The 13268-nt window shown below is 44.3% G+C and overlaps 1 protein-coding gene and 1 long non-coding RNA gene across 4 annotated transcripts in view; both read left to right on the forward strand.

Annotated features, from left to right (window-relative positions):
• The first annotated feature begins 48 nt into the window (after positions 1-48).
• On the forward strand, positions 49-2653 carry LOC309336130. Its single transcript, XR_014153900.1, has 2 exons — positions 49-381; positions 1077-2653. It is a non-coding gene; the product is annotated as an uncharacterized lncRNA (long non-coding RNA).
• Positions 2654-5349: 2696 nt separating this feature from the next.
• LOC309336096 (proton-coupled amino acid transporter 1-like) overlaps positions 5350-13268 on the forward strand; it is a 41672-nt gene continuing 33753 nt past the window's right edge. Inside the window, exons 1-3 of one of the 3 annotated variants that reach the window (XM_081851546.1) lie at positions 5350-5493; positions 11002-11149; positions 13042-13132. In XM_081851546.1, coding sequence (XP_081707672.1) covers positions 11007-11149; positions 13042-13132 — 234 coding nt within the window. In that variant the 5' untranslated portion in view covers positions 5350-5493; positions 11002-11006. Of the gene's footprint in view, positions 5494-6037; positions 6141-7357; positions 7420-11001; positions 11150-13041; positions 13133-13268 lie in introns of those variants that run through there. The other 2 variants (XM_081851547.1, XM_081851548.1) reach the window with 2 other exon arrangements.

Below are 13268 nucleotides of genomic sequence, written 5' to 3' on the forward strand. Positions count from 1 at the left end.
GGGATTGTTGGACCAGAGCTCTCATCATCTCTAAACATCTCTAAACACCCTGGATATATATGCTACACAGGGGTAGGGAGTGCATAATGGCTATGCAGATAGATGTAAGTGCAACTTCTCAGCTTGGTAAAGTGATACATGCATAATCTTTATGCATCACCGTCCATAAGATTCCTCTACACCCCCAGGGTCTCAGACTATGGGGTTGTCAGAATACGGAAAGGTTGTTGGGGTATTCTGACAGGATAGCTTGAGCAGACTCATGAAGCAGTAACCAAGGGAAGAAACCACACTTCCTGCTTTCTGCATCACAGATCAAAATAGCCAGGCAGGCTCCACCATCTCCTCTGTATTTACTTCTGCAACACCTGCTTGGTCAAGGTGGCTCCTTCACTCTGCCATACACCAAGCATGCTATATGATCAAGCAGTTCCAATCCCTCAAAAGGCCCATATCTGTTAGTCTTGTGCTGCCTAAGTTGAACTTTGTGCATGAGAACTAGATCCAAGCAAGAGAGTGGGACAATGAAGAGAACTAAGCCTTCTATAAAACACACACACACACTTTACACCTCCTGATTCCAAACCATAAATGCTGTTTCATGCTCCTGTTTATCTTCTGAACAGAAGTTTGGTGCTTGGTTAGAGAGAGGGGTTTTTGGTGGGATTTATCTGTTCAAGTCAGCTTCTGATAAAAGCAGAAGGAAAACGCTCAGCATAAAAGATCTGTATGGTATTTCATGTAAGACTCTTGCCAACATTTCTGGAAAAGGACCAAATGCTTGCAGTGCTCTCCCAAGGTATCTGTGGACAGTTTGGGGACTGTTGGGCAAAGTGACACATCTCCAATTCTGTGGGAATTTTCTCTTCTTGTTCAACTAGAAAATGAAAGATGCTTAACTTCTATTTCCCAAGGAACCAATTAATCCCACACTGATGGGAGTCAGGGGGTGGCGGCGGGGGAATCACAGATCTCTATTATTCTCAAGGAGATGTGCTCTGGATTGAAGGAGAACAAAAAATCTAACATTCTAAATGGTACCATTATGAACCAAGTAATCTAATTGCATGAATCAGCCAAGTAATCTGATGACATGAATATAAGATGTATAGTTGTTGTGCCATATGGTGACAGTTTGAGTACTGTGTATAATTTCTGTGTTCTTTGAGGTGATGAACAGATTTGCCGAATACATATTGCATGTGCGGAACTGGTAAGAGACTGTTACATTGAGCCTGGACATCTGGACTAAGAATTAGTCGCCTGCTTGGCTGGTGCTCATGGAAACTCTTCCCTCAACCTCCATAATGTGTGAAGGAGCCCTTAGGTGTGTTTCCTCCTTTTCTTTCCCTCCACCTTGCTTTCCTCCCAATGAGACCTTAAGCTTGTAGGGTGATTGTTTTAAGCCTCGCACGTTTTTAAGGATTTGTACCTGTACTCCAGGTATACAACATACTTTGCCCTGTTTTATTACCCTTGTTGGTACTGACATTAATTGAACTCTGCCTGATGTATTCAGTGGGGGTGTTAATTGTAGTAACCCTCCTTACCTTGTGCCATACTGGATAGGCCATGATGACTGTGCACTTTATTTCACAGTGCCATCTTGAATATCTGAACTCCCCAAAAGCTGGTCCTTCCATGTTCCAAACATACTTTTGTGTCTAACCCATCTCTACCATGCACCATGTGCTTCTTGTTCCCCTCCTATGCAAACAAATATTGAGACTCTGTGGAAAATGCATTGCAACTTATGGAGGAGCAAGAGTCTAAAGGAAGAACTACTGTGCCATCATAGTCCTCCCAGCTCAATGCTGTCTCTAGTCCTAACAAATCATTCTTCCAGTCCACTTAAAATATCAGCCTGGAGGGCCTAAGTCCTAGTGACAAATCCCTTTGTCAGCGCTAGACTTGGCAAGGCAGCATTGCTTCATCTGCGTAGGTTTTAAAATATTTTTAATATATTTAATGTTCACACGTCCAGAGTTATGGGGAGTGGCACAAGAAAATATATTGCCCTCTAGCTTAGAAACGACTCTTTCGTTTCCTCTTGCATCACACAATAACCCCACAGCCTCTTCCAAATAATTGCACCCAAATGCATCAATAAAAAAGTGTTTCCCCACAGTACTGCCTAAGAGGTTTGCACACAAAACCACTGCTGTGCTGTCTTGCATTGTAAGCATGCAGTTGTTATTGTGCTCCCGATGTTAAATTGTCAGACCTGTGTCCTGGGTATATGGCAGCCTGCTAGTATTACTCCATATTTTTATATGACCATGTTGCTAAAGTGCCTTGTAAGCCTTAAATAATAATGGCCGTGGTGTGTCCAGATGCTGGATATAATCACATGGATAGATGTATGGAACATGACTGATGTAGCATATGTACCTGTGGAATATATTACTTAGGAAAACACCTTTCATTCTTCAAAAAAAACCCTTTTTGAGCTAGCTACATTTCACAAATAATCACAATTTCCTACTGATTTCATCTGCATTCTGATCATCTCTTAAATTATCTGTACCCTGAATGCTTAGCAGCGGCTAGCTGATTTATTTTGTGGTATCCATCTTTATGATGGAAAAAAAATCAAGTGGCCTTTAGTGTTGGTGCCATAAGAGAGTATTGAATAAAATCTTTTTATTCCATAGCTGCTGTGTTAGTGTCTGATTGGTCTACGATTGTGTACAGTGGTGCCCCGCAAGACGAATGCCTCGCAAGACGAAAAACTCGCTAGACGAAAGAGTTTTCCGTTTTTCGAGGCGCTTCGCAAGACGAATTTCCCTATGGGCTTGCTTCGCAAGACGAAAACGCCTTGCGAGTTTTCCCCCTCCCCCCCCTTTTTCTAAGCTGCTAATAGCCGCTAAGCCGCTAATAGCGCTAAGCCGCTAATAGGGGTGCTTCGCAAGTCGAAAAAACCGCAAGACGAAGAGACTCGCGGAACGAATTAATTTCGTCTTGCGAGGCACCACTGTACTTATGTGGAAGTGTGGCCATGCAAATCTTTGGGAGGGTCACAGTGACACATGCTACAACACTGAATTTCATTGACAAAGAACAAAGGTTACAATGATCACATACAGAAGGAGCCCACTGCAAATTCAGAAGACATTGTTGCCTGGTCCTGGGTTATTGGAGCTTGTCGAACTGGCAATTTGTTGTGCAGGCAGTTGTATTTATAGTTTCTTACCAAAAGCTGCTGCCACATCTTTTCAACATGTGAATCCACCTAATGGTAAAAATGCAAGAATAGAAAAAACACTCTCTATCAACATGGAGCCAAAAATTTATCAATCGTCCCTATAGGATCCTTTCTAACTTACACTTTTCGGCAGTTGCGTACACCTCCATTTTATGTAAGTTTTGCATTTCTCTTCACGTCTTCAAATGCAAGGCTCATTTTAAGACTCGCCTAACTGGTGTTGCCTAGGCGTAGTACAAAATGCACCCACGCTGCAATGATGCATCATCTTTTTCCCACTATTTCCTCTGATTATTATGCTAAAGTAGATAGGAGAGATATGCTGAAGGTTGAGGATTGGAGTATTACTGAGCCTTGCGTTGGGTTTTTACCATTACTCTACATAACTACATCTGGATAGAGTGGCTGATAGTTACACAGATTATGTAGTCCATTTAGCCTCAAGCAGGATATTCTTGTTTATATGTAGCAGTGAATACAACGCTATGGAAATCCCATTATAAGTGAATATGCAATGCGTACACAAGCTCAGTTGAGTCTCAGACCTTGAGATGAATGCTGCTTGGTGGTGGCATCTGAGGAATCATCAATTCTGAATTTGGGAACTTACCTGGAAAGCAGTTTTTTGTGACCGTGGAATGCAGGAAGCTGCCTTCTACCCTTGGTCTATACCTGGGATGGGAAACTTGTCGCCCTCAAGATGTGTATGACTCCCAGCTTCCATCCATCCCAACCTGCATAGCCAATGATCAGGAATTATGAGAGCTGATTTGGAGAGCCAAACATCCACCCATCTCATCCAACACTAGCTGGTTTTCCAGGGTGTCAGACAGAAGCCCCTTTCCCCCCAATAGCTGGAGCTTGCACCCAGCACCTTCTGCATGCAAAACAAGTCCTCTACCACTGAGCTGCACCAGTCTGGTTTGGTGCTGTAGTCCCAACCTGGAAGCTCAGGAAGTGTCCTGGAGAAAACGCAGGTAAGCTCCCACGCCCCATCACCCTCTCTCACTGTGGAATGGGAGCAATGTGCATTGTGCAATTTGTTCTGGTGGTCAGCTATAGAATGAGGCAGAGCCTAGCGCAAGCCTGGCCTGAGGCGAACTGCTCCCAGTTCTTGTAGATAAGGGAAGAAGACAGCACTGCGTGGAAATGGCCAGAGCCCGGCCCTCCACCCAGCCTAAGCTTTGGCTTCCTTTCTTTGAGCAATCAGGGTGTGGTTCTGTTCTTGTCATTAAAGCAAGTTGCAATTTTCAGCTTCTTGCCTCTGTTGTGGAAGCCCTCTGTCGTGAGAGTCAAGATTGCTGTTTACACACACCACACCTTTAAAGCACATATAATTTAGATAGAATATATATATTCTTTTCAATTTAATTTAATATGTTTTAATTTTTAGCCATGTTCAATTGTTTTTAAGGATGGTCTTTGGAGGTTCTTCTTTTTATCTGCAAGCCACCTTGAGTCCCATGGGGGGGGGAGCAGGGTGTAAATAAATATATAACAACAAGAAGTCACCCTGTAAGGGGTAATCAATAAGTACCCAGAAATCTCTGAGGGGAAAAGAGTGTACTTTTAAAAGGCCTGCAGCATTTGTTGCAAAACTCTGAAACATAGCTCAGTTGGTAGAGCATTAGACTCTTAATCTCAGGGTTGTGGGTTCGAGCCCCACGTTAGGCAAAAGATGAACTTCGTGAGGGTTGGGCTAGATGACCCTCGTGGTCCCAACTCCACCACCAGATGCAAAGAAGGCGAAGGCGACGACCAGGTGGGGCTCCTGCAATTGCAGGTCACCTCAAACGCCCCTGCTCTGGAGAGGCGCTCCTTCCCACTCGGGGGCTGGCTAGCCAGCTTGGGGTCCCCAGCTGTTGTGGGACTACAACTCCATCAGCCCTAGCTAGCAGGACCCAGTGGTCAGGGGTGATGGGAGTGGTAGTCCAACAACGGCTGGGGAGGGGGGAATCCAAGTTTGAACGACCCTGGAAGAGTTCCTTTCTGGCGCTGCCCTCTAGCAGGCGCGCCTAACCCACCCAGGCGATGCTCCGGCTTCGCCGCTGCGCATGCGCATTATCCCCAGCAGCGCTCCTTGTCCGGGCGGAAGTGGAGACCGGCAGCTTCGGAGAAATCCCCACCCTGGGCTGGAAGAGTTCGGCGTGACGTCCGCTCCTCCGGCTGAGCCACGTGAGCATACAAAGCCGGTTCGATCAGATGACCTGCCGCAGGAAGAGGCCAAGATGGAAAGGCGGTGAAAGGGGAAAGGCGGAACAAGGATCCTGCCTGCCGGGGTGGGACTGGTGAGTGATGGGGGCGATGGAGCGGGGATGTTTGCAAGGCTTGCGGGGAAGCTGGCACGGGGGGGGGGGACGGGCGCTGGGGCGGCTGCCAGCCTAAGTGGGCGCGGACTTAGCCTGGCAAAGGGGGCCACGCGCGTTCCCTGCTGCACGACGGGAGATGCAAAGTCGGTAGATGTCTCCAGGCAGCAAGGTTAAGTGGTGTAGTGACTCGGCTCCAAGGATAGGTGCGCAGCCCAAGGGGTGCGCGCAGAGGTGTGGGCTCAGGAGCCTGTCAGGTGCAGCTGCATATGTGCTTGCGCATCAGTGTGGGAGGGATTGATTGGCCGTGTTTTTGTTTTTGTTTATTGTTATGATCTTGAATAACGTACAGATCTGGAATGGGTCACGAGACAACGTACCCCAGAAAAGGGCATGTCAGAGGCTAGATCATGAGATGCATGCTTGGCGAGGACGAATTATGTTGTTGTATTTAACGTTAAGCATGCAGGGGTCATGGGCGACTTTGTTCTTTGCCAAGGATAAGGTTTGGCTTGCCCTGCAGGGCTGGGGTGGGTGGGTAGCAGTCATTGGAGTGTCAGTTCAGGAATCATGAAGGAGGGAAACAAGAGCTGCTTAACAGAGGAGAGAAGGTTGCACTTGCGAATCGGGTAGGTGTCATTTTATTTTATTATTCTTTGTTTAATGTGCTTGGACGCTGCTGTACGCAGCAACATCCAAATTAGTAGCCGCAGCAAATGACTGCACACGAAGATGTCCTTTTCATGTTCTAAACAGAGGTTATTTCTGTTTGGGAAAGCGAGGGCCCAAGTGGAGGAAGTTGCATAGCAGAACTGGAATCCAGTTACCGGTACTTTGCAGTAGTTACGCAAGTTAGGTGGAAGTATCTGCTAAAAGAAGGTTTTCTTGCTGAGGAGCCAGTGTAGATTGGGAAAGCTGTGAAGAAATGTAGTCGAGCAGAGAGGTTGGATCGGGCGGAAAATATATGGTGGATTTGAAGTGCCAACTAAATCTCATAGACAATATCTCTCAGCAGTAAGTGCTTGGGATACAGTGCTCAGTAGAAAGACACTGCTAGGTTAATTAAATTTAGGTGAGGATGCGAGGAAGGGAACATGCCTCAGGGACTGGGGCTGTCATTGAACTGCTGTCTTCTAGGAGCTACTTGAGCACTGTGTGTACACAAGGGTGGTCATGTAAGTATGTTATAGGCCTTTCTCCTCCAAGACTTTCTTTTTCTTTTTCTTTACTTTACTCCCTACAAAGTATTATTACTGGTGCTGGTTTTGGTTTTTCCTTAACAATACAACCAATGAAGAAAAACAAGAAAAGGAAAAAGAAATCTCTGCAATGGATCATAGCAATTTGTAGTGTGATATCAAAGTAAACACAATTGGGGAAAAACTAAAGGAAGGACAGGGGTTGGGGGGGAGGGAGAGTCCAAGTCGTGATTAAAGCAGTGCAGAATCTGGAGCAATTCACAAACTTGTGATTTTCCGTGGCAAGTAGATATTTGCATTCACTTCAGTGAAGGCTCCTGTGAGTGACAGCATTATCAAAGAATTGGCGAGGGGTCGTAACTCACTGGCAAATCCAACATTTGTATGTGGAAGATCCCAGCTTCAGTTGGTATCCAGGTAGGACTGGGAAAAATAAATGTCCCAAACCTTGGAGAACTGCTTTCAGTTCTATGCTAAGCTAAATGGACCAATCAGTGCTTATTTTCTGGGGGGGGGGGATGCAGGGGGACGCATACCCCTAAACATTTTGTGAATCTATGTTTGGCCTCATTGTGGGGCAGTATTTCAATATGAGTGGGAAAATGAGAGTACCCTTAAACATTTTTTTTTAGATAAAAAGCACTGGGACCAGTAATGCAGCTGTTTTGCAGTACTTAGGAGGCAGTCACCTAGGAGACAACAAAGCTATGTAAACTTTTTTCTTTTTACAGTACTGTTGTCACGATTGATTTTTCACTAAGGTATATCACCAGTTATGATGTCAATATCTTCTCAGGATCTCTCTGTTCTGTGATTTTTTTCTTCTTGTATCTGAGGTTGTAACCCTTCCTCCAGTACTTTTCCAGGTCTTACCTCCTCTAGCTGTTCTGGCTGATTGTAGTGGAATTGGCCTCTTGTGCTTCCTGCTACTTCATAGTCTCTAATCTAATCCATGCCATCAGTGGGGAGGAGACTTTTCCCTGGCTAGTTTCCCTGGCTAGTTTTCAAAAGAGAGGAACCCCACTACCTATTGATGGGGTAATTATAGGATGGCATTATGCCAGGGGTGGACAGGAGAATAAGAGAGTGATTATCTGTGCCTTGCAGTACTCAGACTCTAATACCTAGTTGCTGAGTGTTCTGCTTCAGCTATGATATATCTAGTGGGATAGGAGGGAGTACACAGCTATTGCTGTGTAATTATCTGTACTTGGACTACTTTGTGCAAGAGGTTTTTTTTGTGCACAACAGCTTGCAGCATAAGTTGTTAGGCTCTGCGTAGCTAGGGTTTGCTTTGTTATATAAAGGTTGGAAATTGTAGCCTTTTACCATTGCAAAAAAGGATAGAGTTTAGGGTCCATTTTTGGTGCAAAGGCTGAGATTGCTCCATGTTTAATATCTTTTGGCAGTGGCAGGTTATTGGAATATTCTGAATGTATGTTAAATTCAGCTAAGATGGTGCAACAATTGTTTTGGGGAGAATTCAATGATGAAACTGAAACTTCCATTCCATTCTGTGTACAGTGTGCATATGTGAATGAAATGGAAAACTTATCTCTATACTATGCATTTGCATAGCTTGCGTATTTCTGAGGTGTGTTCTGTACTGCATTTCTATTGCAGGTTCAAGATATGAGCTGTTGGAATAGAAATCAGATAAATAAATTAGATAATTACTACTGGCACTGCATTTGCATTACAGCAAGATTGCCCTATGCTGAAGAGTGAAAGAAACATATTAATATAAAGCAGAATAGGTGCCAGACAAATTCCAGCAGAAAAGCAGCAAAAAATATCAAAAAACTTGCACCTGGCAGTCCAAAATCTTGGCACATTTCAAGTCACATTAGAACTTATAAAACCTAAGGGAAGTGAACCTACAGAAACTGTTGTTAATTAAATATATGAATAATTTGGTTCACACATTATGTGTATATGGAACTGTATGGGCTGCATGGACATAAATTAGAGAAAAAAATCTTTTAAATTCTTCTTAAACAATGGCTCAGATAGATGTAACACAAAACCATGATTTGGTGGTACATGAATGAGTATTCTACTTTCTCATTCTTTCCTCTGTCTTGTACAAACTATCGTTTGGCTGTAATGGCAAACTGTAGTTTATCACTAACTCTGAATAACAGGAGAGAATTTATGTCTTTGGAAGGAGAGAACAGAGAATCACTTAATAGGTTTTTGATCCTCTAAACTGGTTTGAAGCACTGGGAATACAGTGGTGCCTCGCAAGACAAAATTAATCCGTTCCGCGAGTCTCTTCGTCTAGCTGTTTTTTCGTCTTGCGAAGCTAAGCCCATTGACGGCTTAGCGGCTTAGCGCTATTAGCAGCTTTTAGCGGCTTATCGGCTTATCGGATCAGCTGATAAGCGGTTTAGCGGCTTAGAAAAAGGGGGGAAGGGGAAAAAACCTGCAGGAACTCGCAAGACATTTTCATCTTGCGAAGCAAGCCCATAGGGAAATTCGTTTTGCAAAGCGCCTCCAAAACGGAAAACCCTTTCGTCTAGCGGGTTTACCGTCTTGCGAGGCATTCGTCTTGCGGAGCACCACTGTAGTAGGTCTGAAGCAAGGCCGTCCGACATGTGGCTCTCTAGGCTTTTTTTGGCAGCCCTTGGCAACATTTGATGCCCCTGGCAGCCCTTAATGCTCCCTTCCCAAAGTCAGGTAAGGAGGTGCTGGGTTTTGGGAAGGAGGCATGAGAGCTCTGACAAGGTCCTAGAGTCCTCCCTCTTCCTTCCCAAAGCCTGGTAAGCACTTCTCTTTTTGGGAAGAAGGTGGGAGGGGTTTAGGACCCTGCCAGAGTCTTGCACCTCCTTCCCAAATCCCTGCACCTTGCTTAGCTGCTTTTGGGAAGGCAGCATGAGGGCATGTATGTGTCAAATTTTGGTCTCGCTCCCCCACCCTGTGCGACAAGGCAATGCATGGCCCACAGGTTCAATGGGTGTGCCTCCCTCTTAGTTAGTCCTTATTAGTCATGCCATTTATATGCATCAAGCCTACTGACATATTTGTAGTTTGTTGCTCCTAAAATCACAAGGAAAGAAGAAAGAAGTTCTCAATCTCCACAGTGAACTTCATTTCATCCAGTCTTCTGCAGACTGAGTATCAGTTATCATCATAGCTGTCAACGTTTCCCTTTTTTAAAGGGAAATTCCCTTATTCCGAATAGGATTCCTCGCAAGAAAAGGGAAAAGTTGACAGCTATGGTTATCATTGCCAAGAAAGAAAAATAAAGGTGTTGAGTAGCATTTGTTTATGTTTTCTTGCATTTTATTTCCCAGTGGAAAGGTATATTTTAGCAACAGGAGGTGTTTAGGAAGAACAGGAATAGCTGAATTGACCTTTGCCAATCTGGTGCCTTCCAGGTGTTTCATACTACAGCTCCCATCAGCCCCTCTGTTTAGGGACAACAGCTCCCATCGGCCTTGCTGGTTGAGGCTGATGGGAGTTGTAGTGTGAAACAACTGAAGGACATCACCTTGGCAGAGGTTGAGATAGATAACAGTCTTCGTAGATGAAAGTACTGTAGGATTTACCTGGTTAACCTTGAAACATGTGGGAGCCTGTATCTGATGTTAATCACTGCAATGTTTTAAAAAGGTAGGGGTAAACTCTTTTGTACCCAAGTTGATCAGTGTGCATGGAAGAGGAAGCAAAACTTTCAGTTCTTTGCATGAACACTTTCTTTTTCCTGAAATCTAAGCCCACCTCTTTAACCTGGGTGATAGAAAAAGCCCCCACCCCCTTCTTTGGTTTTTCATCAGTATCACTCGGGGCAAATTGCAGGATTCAGGAAATAGGTGCTGACTTCTAATGTGCCTCTTATTCTGACTGCGGGGGACGGGGAACCAGACACAAATTCAGCAGCTAAATTTGGATGCCTATACTGATAACGTTCAAGGTAGCAGCGATGGCCGAAGAAATCAAGAGTGGCTATCTCGGTTTTGCCTTCAGGGGGAAAGTGTGGGTGTCCCGGACTTTGGCAGTGTTACTCTTTGACTCCAGTGATAATTATAGCTAAGTGCTGGTGCTAAAGCACTCCTCTGATCTGGAGTTCTCCTCTGAGGTGGCTCCTGTTGCAACTCCTCCTGCGTAGGTCAGGAGGTGTGCCACTATATAATAACTCTCCCTGGCAGCACCTGCTCCACGGGATCAGAGCAGGGCACCTGTGCTGCAGCAATGTCCCATCCGGAGAAACCTCATGCGATGGATGCAGCCCCGGGAGGAAGCATTGAGCTGGCAGGGGCTGTGGTTTCTAATGCTTCTTCTCCCGCAGCCACAATGTCCACCAGGCGGTTGCGCAGTGAAGACTACAACGACTACAGCTCCACAGAAGCGTCTCCGGATGGTAGCCCTCCCGAGGGCTTGAGCAACTTTTCCAGCCCCTCGTCCTATCAGCGGTTTGGAGAGGCAAACGGGACAACGTAAGTGATTGTGCTCTTCATTGGAATCTGTTTGCTTGCTATTGCACAGACAAATTGCTTTCAATGAGGCGAGAGAGATAAAATTAGTGGACATTGCAAGGCTTTATCCAGGACATAAATACAAAAAAACAACAACAACCCTCAGAGAGTAATCATATGCACCACTTATGCATGGCTAAGTTTCTAAGTTTGTTGGAAGTAAGCATTCAGACTTGAACCCAAATTCTTCTTTCATCTAGCAGTTATGTCACTTGTTGGGGCACTTCTTAGACCCTTGGGTGCATGAATTCAGTCCACCAAGGTTATTGTGAAGTTTCAGAATATTTAAGACCAGGGCTCTATAAATTTTCTGGCCCCTTTATTTCCGCAGGACTCCATGATTTGCAAGCACACCTTTTTTCCAAGAGGCATTGTACATCTACATTACTTCCTCTGGGCTACTCTGAACTTGGAAAACCTGCCCTCTGCCCACGTTCTGTGTACTGAAACCAATTAAAATAATGAGCCCTACTTTGCTTTGCTCTCTGTTTATGTATTGGGTTCCTTGAAGTCCCAGACTTGGTGTCCCTGATCAGTAACAGTTATGTGCAGGAGCAAACCAAGACTTTGCTGTAGAGAAATGCAATAAATTTGTGTTAGTTTCCAGGAGAAAATGCAACGCTTCCCAGCCTCAAAAAGTATTTGATTTCATAGTTCTTCATTAAAATGACCGAAACATCTCTAACTTATATCGTATGTTACTTTGCTCTTTGCCCTGGCTATTGTTCTTATCACCCTTTCCCCATACAAAAGGAGTTTCAGGTGCAGCTGGTTAATCCGTTGAAGAACTTAGAGCAAGCTTCAGAGCTGGGTCCTACCTGCAGCCTGGAGTTTGTTTTTACAGCTTCAGTTGATTCACCTGTTGATTCACCTTTCCTGCAGACTAGAGATAGACAACATGATGGCCTGCAAGTGATGTTGGACTACAGCATCTATAATCCGTGTACACTGTCCATGCCGGCTGGCACTGATAGAAGTTGTAGTCCAACAGCATCTGGAAGGCACCATGCTGACTATCCCTGCTGTAGACGAAAGATCTGACCATTGTTCTGAAGGCTGTGAGATGTCATTATAGCATGCTCTCTGTACTCTAGAAATCTCAGCTGGTCTAGAATGCTGCCAGCTGCCAGAAGCATGTGAGACCAGTTGCTCATTGGCTACATCCTACTGATTTGTTTCCAGACTACAGTAAATGTGTTTGACTACTTAAAGCTTGGGCCTGGGTTACCCTTAAAGAGTGTCTTCTCCCATATATTCTGTTCTACCTTGTGAGAGAAGACAAATGGGAATTATTCTGCTCTAAATGTAAGACCTGAAATAAGATTGTATGCCCTAAAATTCAGTTCTCTTGGTGGTTTATGCAGCTGTCTCTCCAGAGAGGCTTGTCTAATGCATCAAAACCTTATAAGTGTGTAGTGAAGATTCATCTGTTTTGCCTTCTTTCAAATGAACTTAATCCACCTCCATCTTTCCTACTTCTTTCCCTTTTTTATTTTGTCCACATTATCTTAATCATGATGGTTCTTTGTTACTACGAAGTTTATAAAATATGTTAGTAAAAGTAAAAAATAAAAAAAAGATGTTAGTTGGCCTTTTATTTTTATTAACCACTTAGAGCATCTTCTGAGTGGAAATAAACAAGTTCAAATATAAGTTAATAACAGAATCAGTTTTTCAGCTTGTCCATTAGTGCATCCTAATCCTTAATTGTATCTTAAATTTTGCACGTAGTTTAAACCACAGTTGAAATTAGTTTCTCAGATTATGTACAATTCACTGTCTCCACTGGGGAGAAATAGGGATGCTCCCTTGAATGTTATTGATGGCCTTCTCTCCATTTGTTTTCTTCTCAGATGGTTTCAAACCTTAATACACCTTTTGAAAGGCAACATTGGTACCGGCCTGCTGGGGCTCCCACTGGCCATCAAAAATGCTGGCATTGTGGTAAGACTTTTGCATTTGTTCCAGTTGCTCAGATTCTGTGGTTACTCTCAGCCAGCTTTTGTACAAGGCAAGATGACCTTGCAGGTTCTATTGTTTGACAAATGACAAATGACGTTTGTGCTGATGGCTTAGGACA

Source organism: Podarcis erhardii, assembly GCF_964252035.2.
Source record: "Podarcis erhardii genome assembly, chromosome: 2".
Classification (NCBI taxonomy): Eukaryota; Metazoa; Chordata; class Lepidosauria; order Squamata; family Lacertidae; genus Podarcis; species Podarcis erhardii.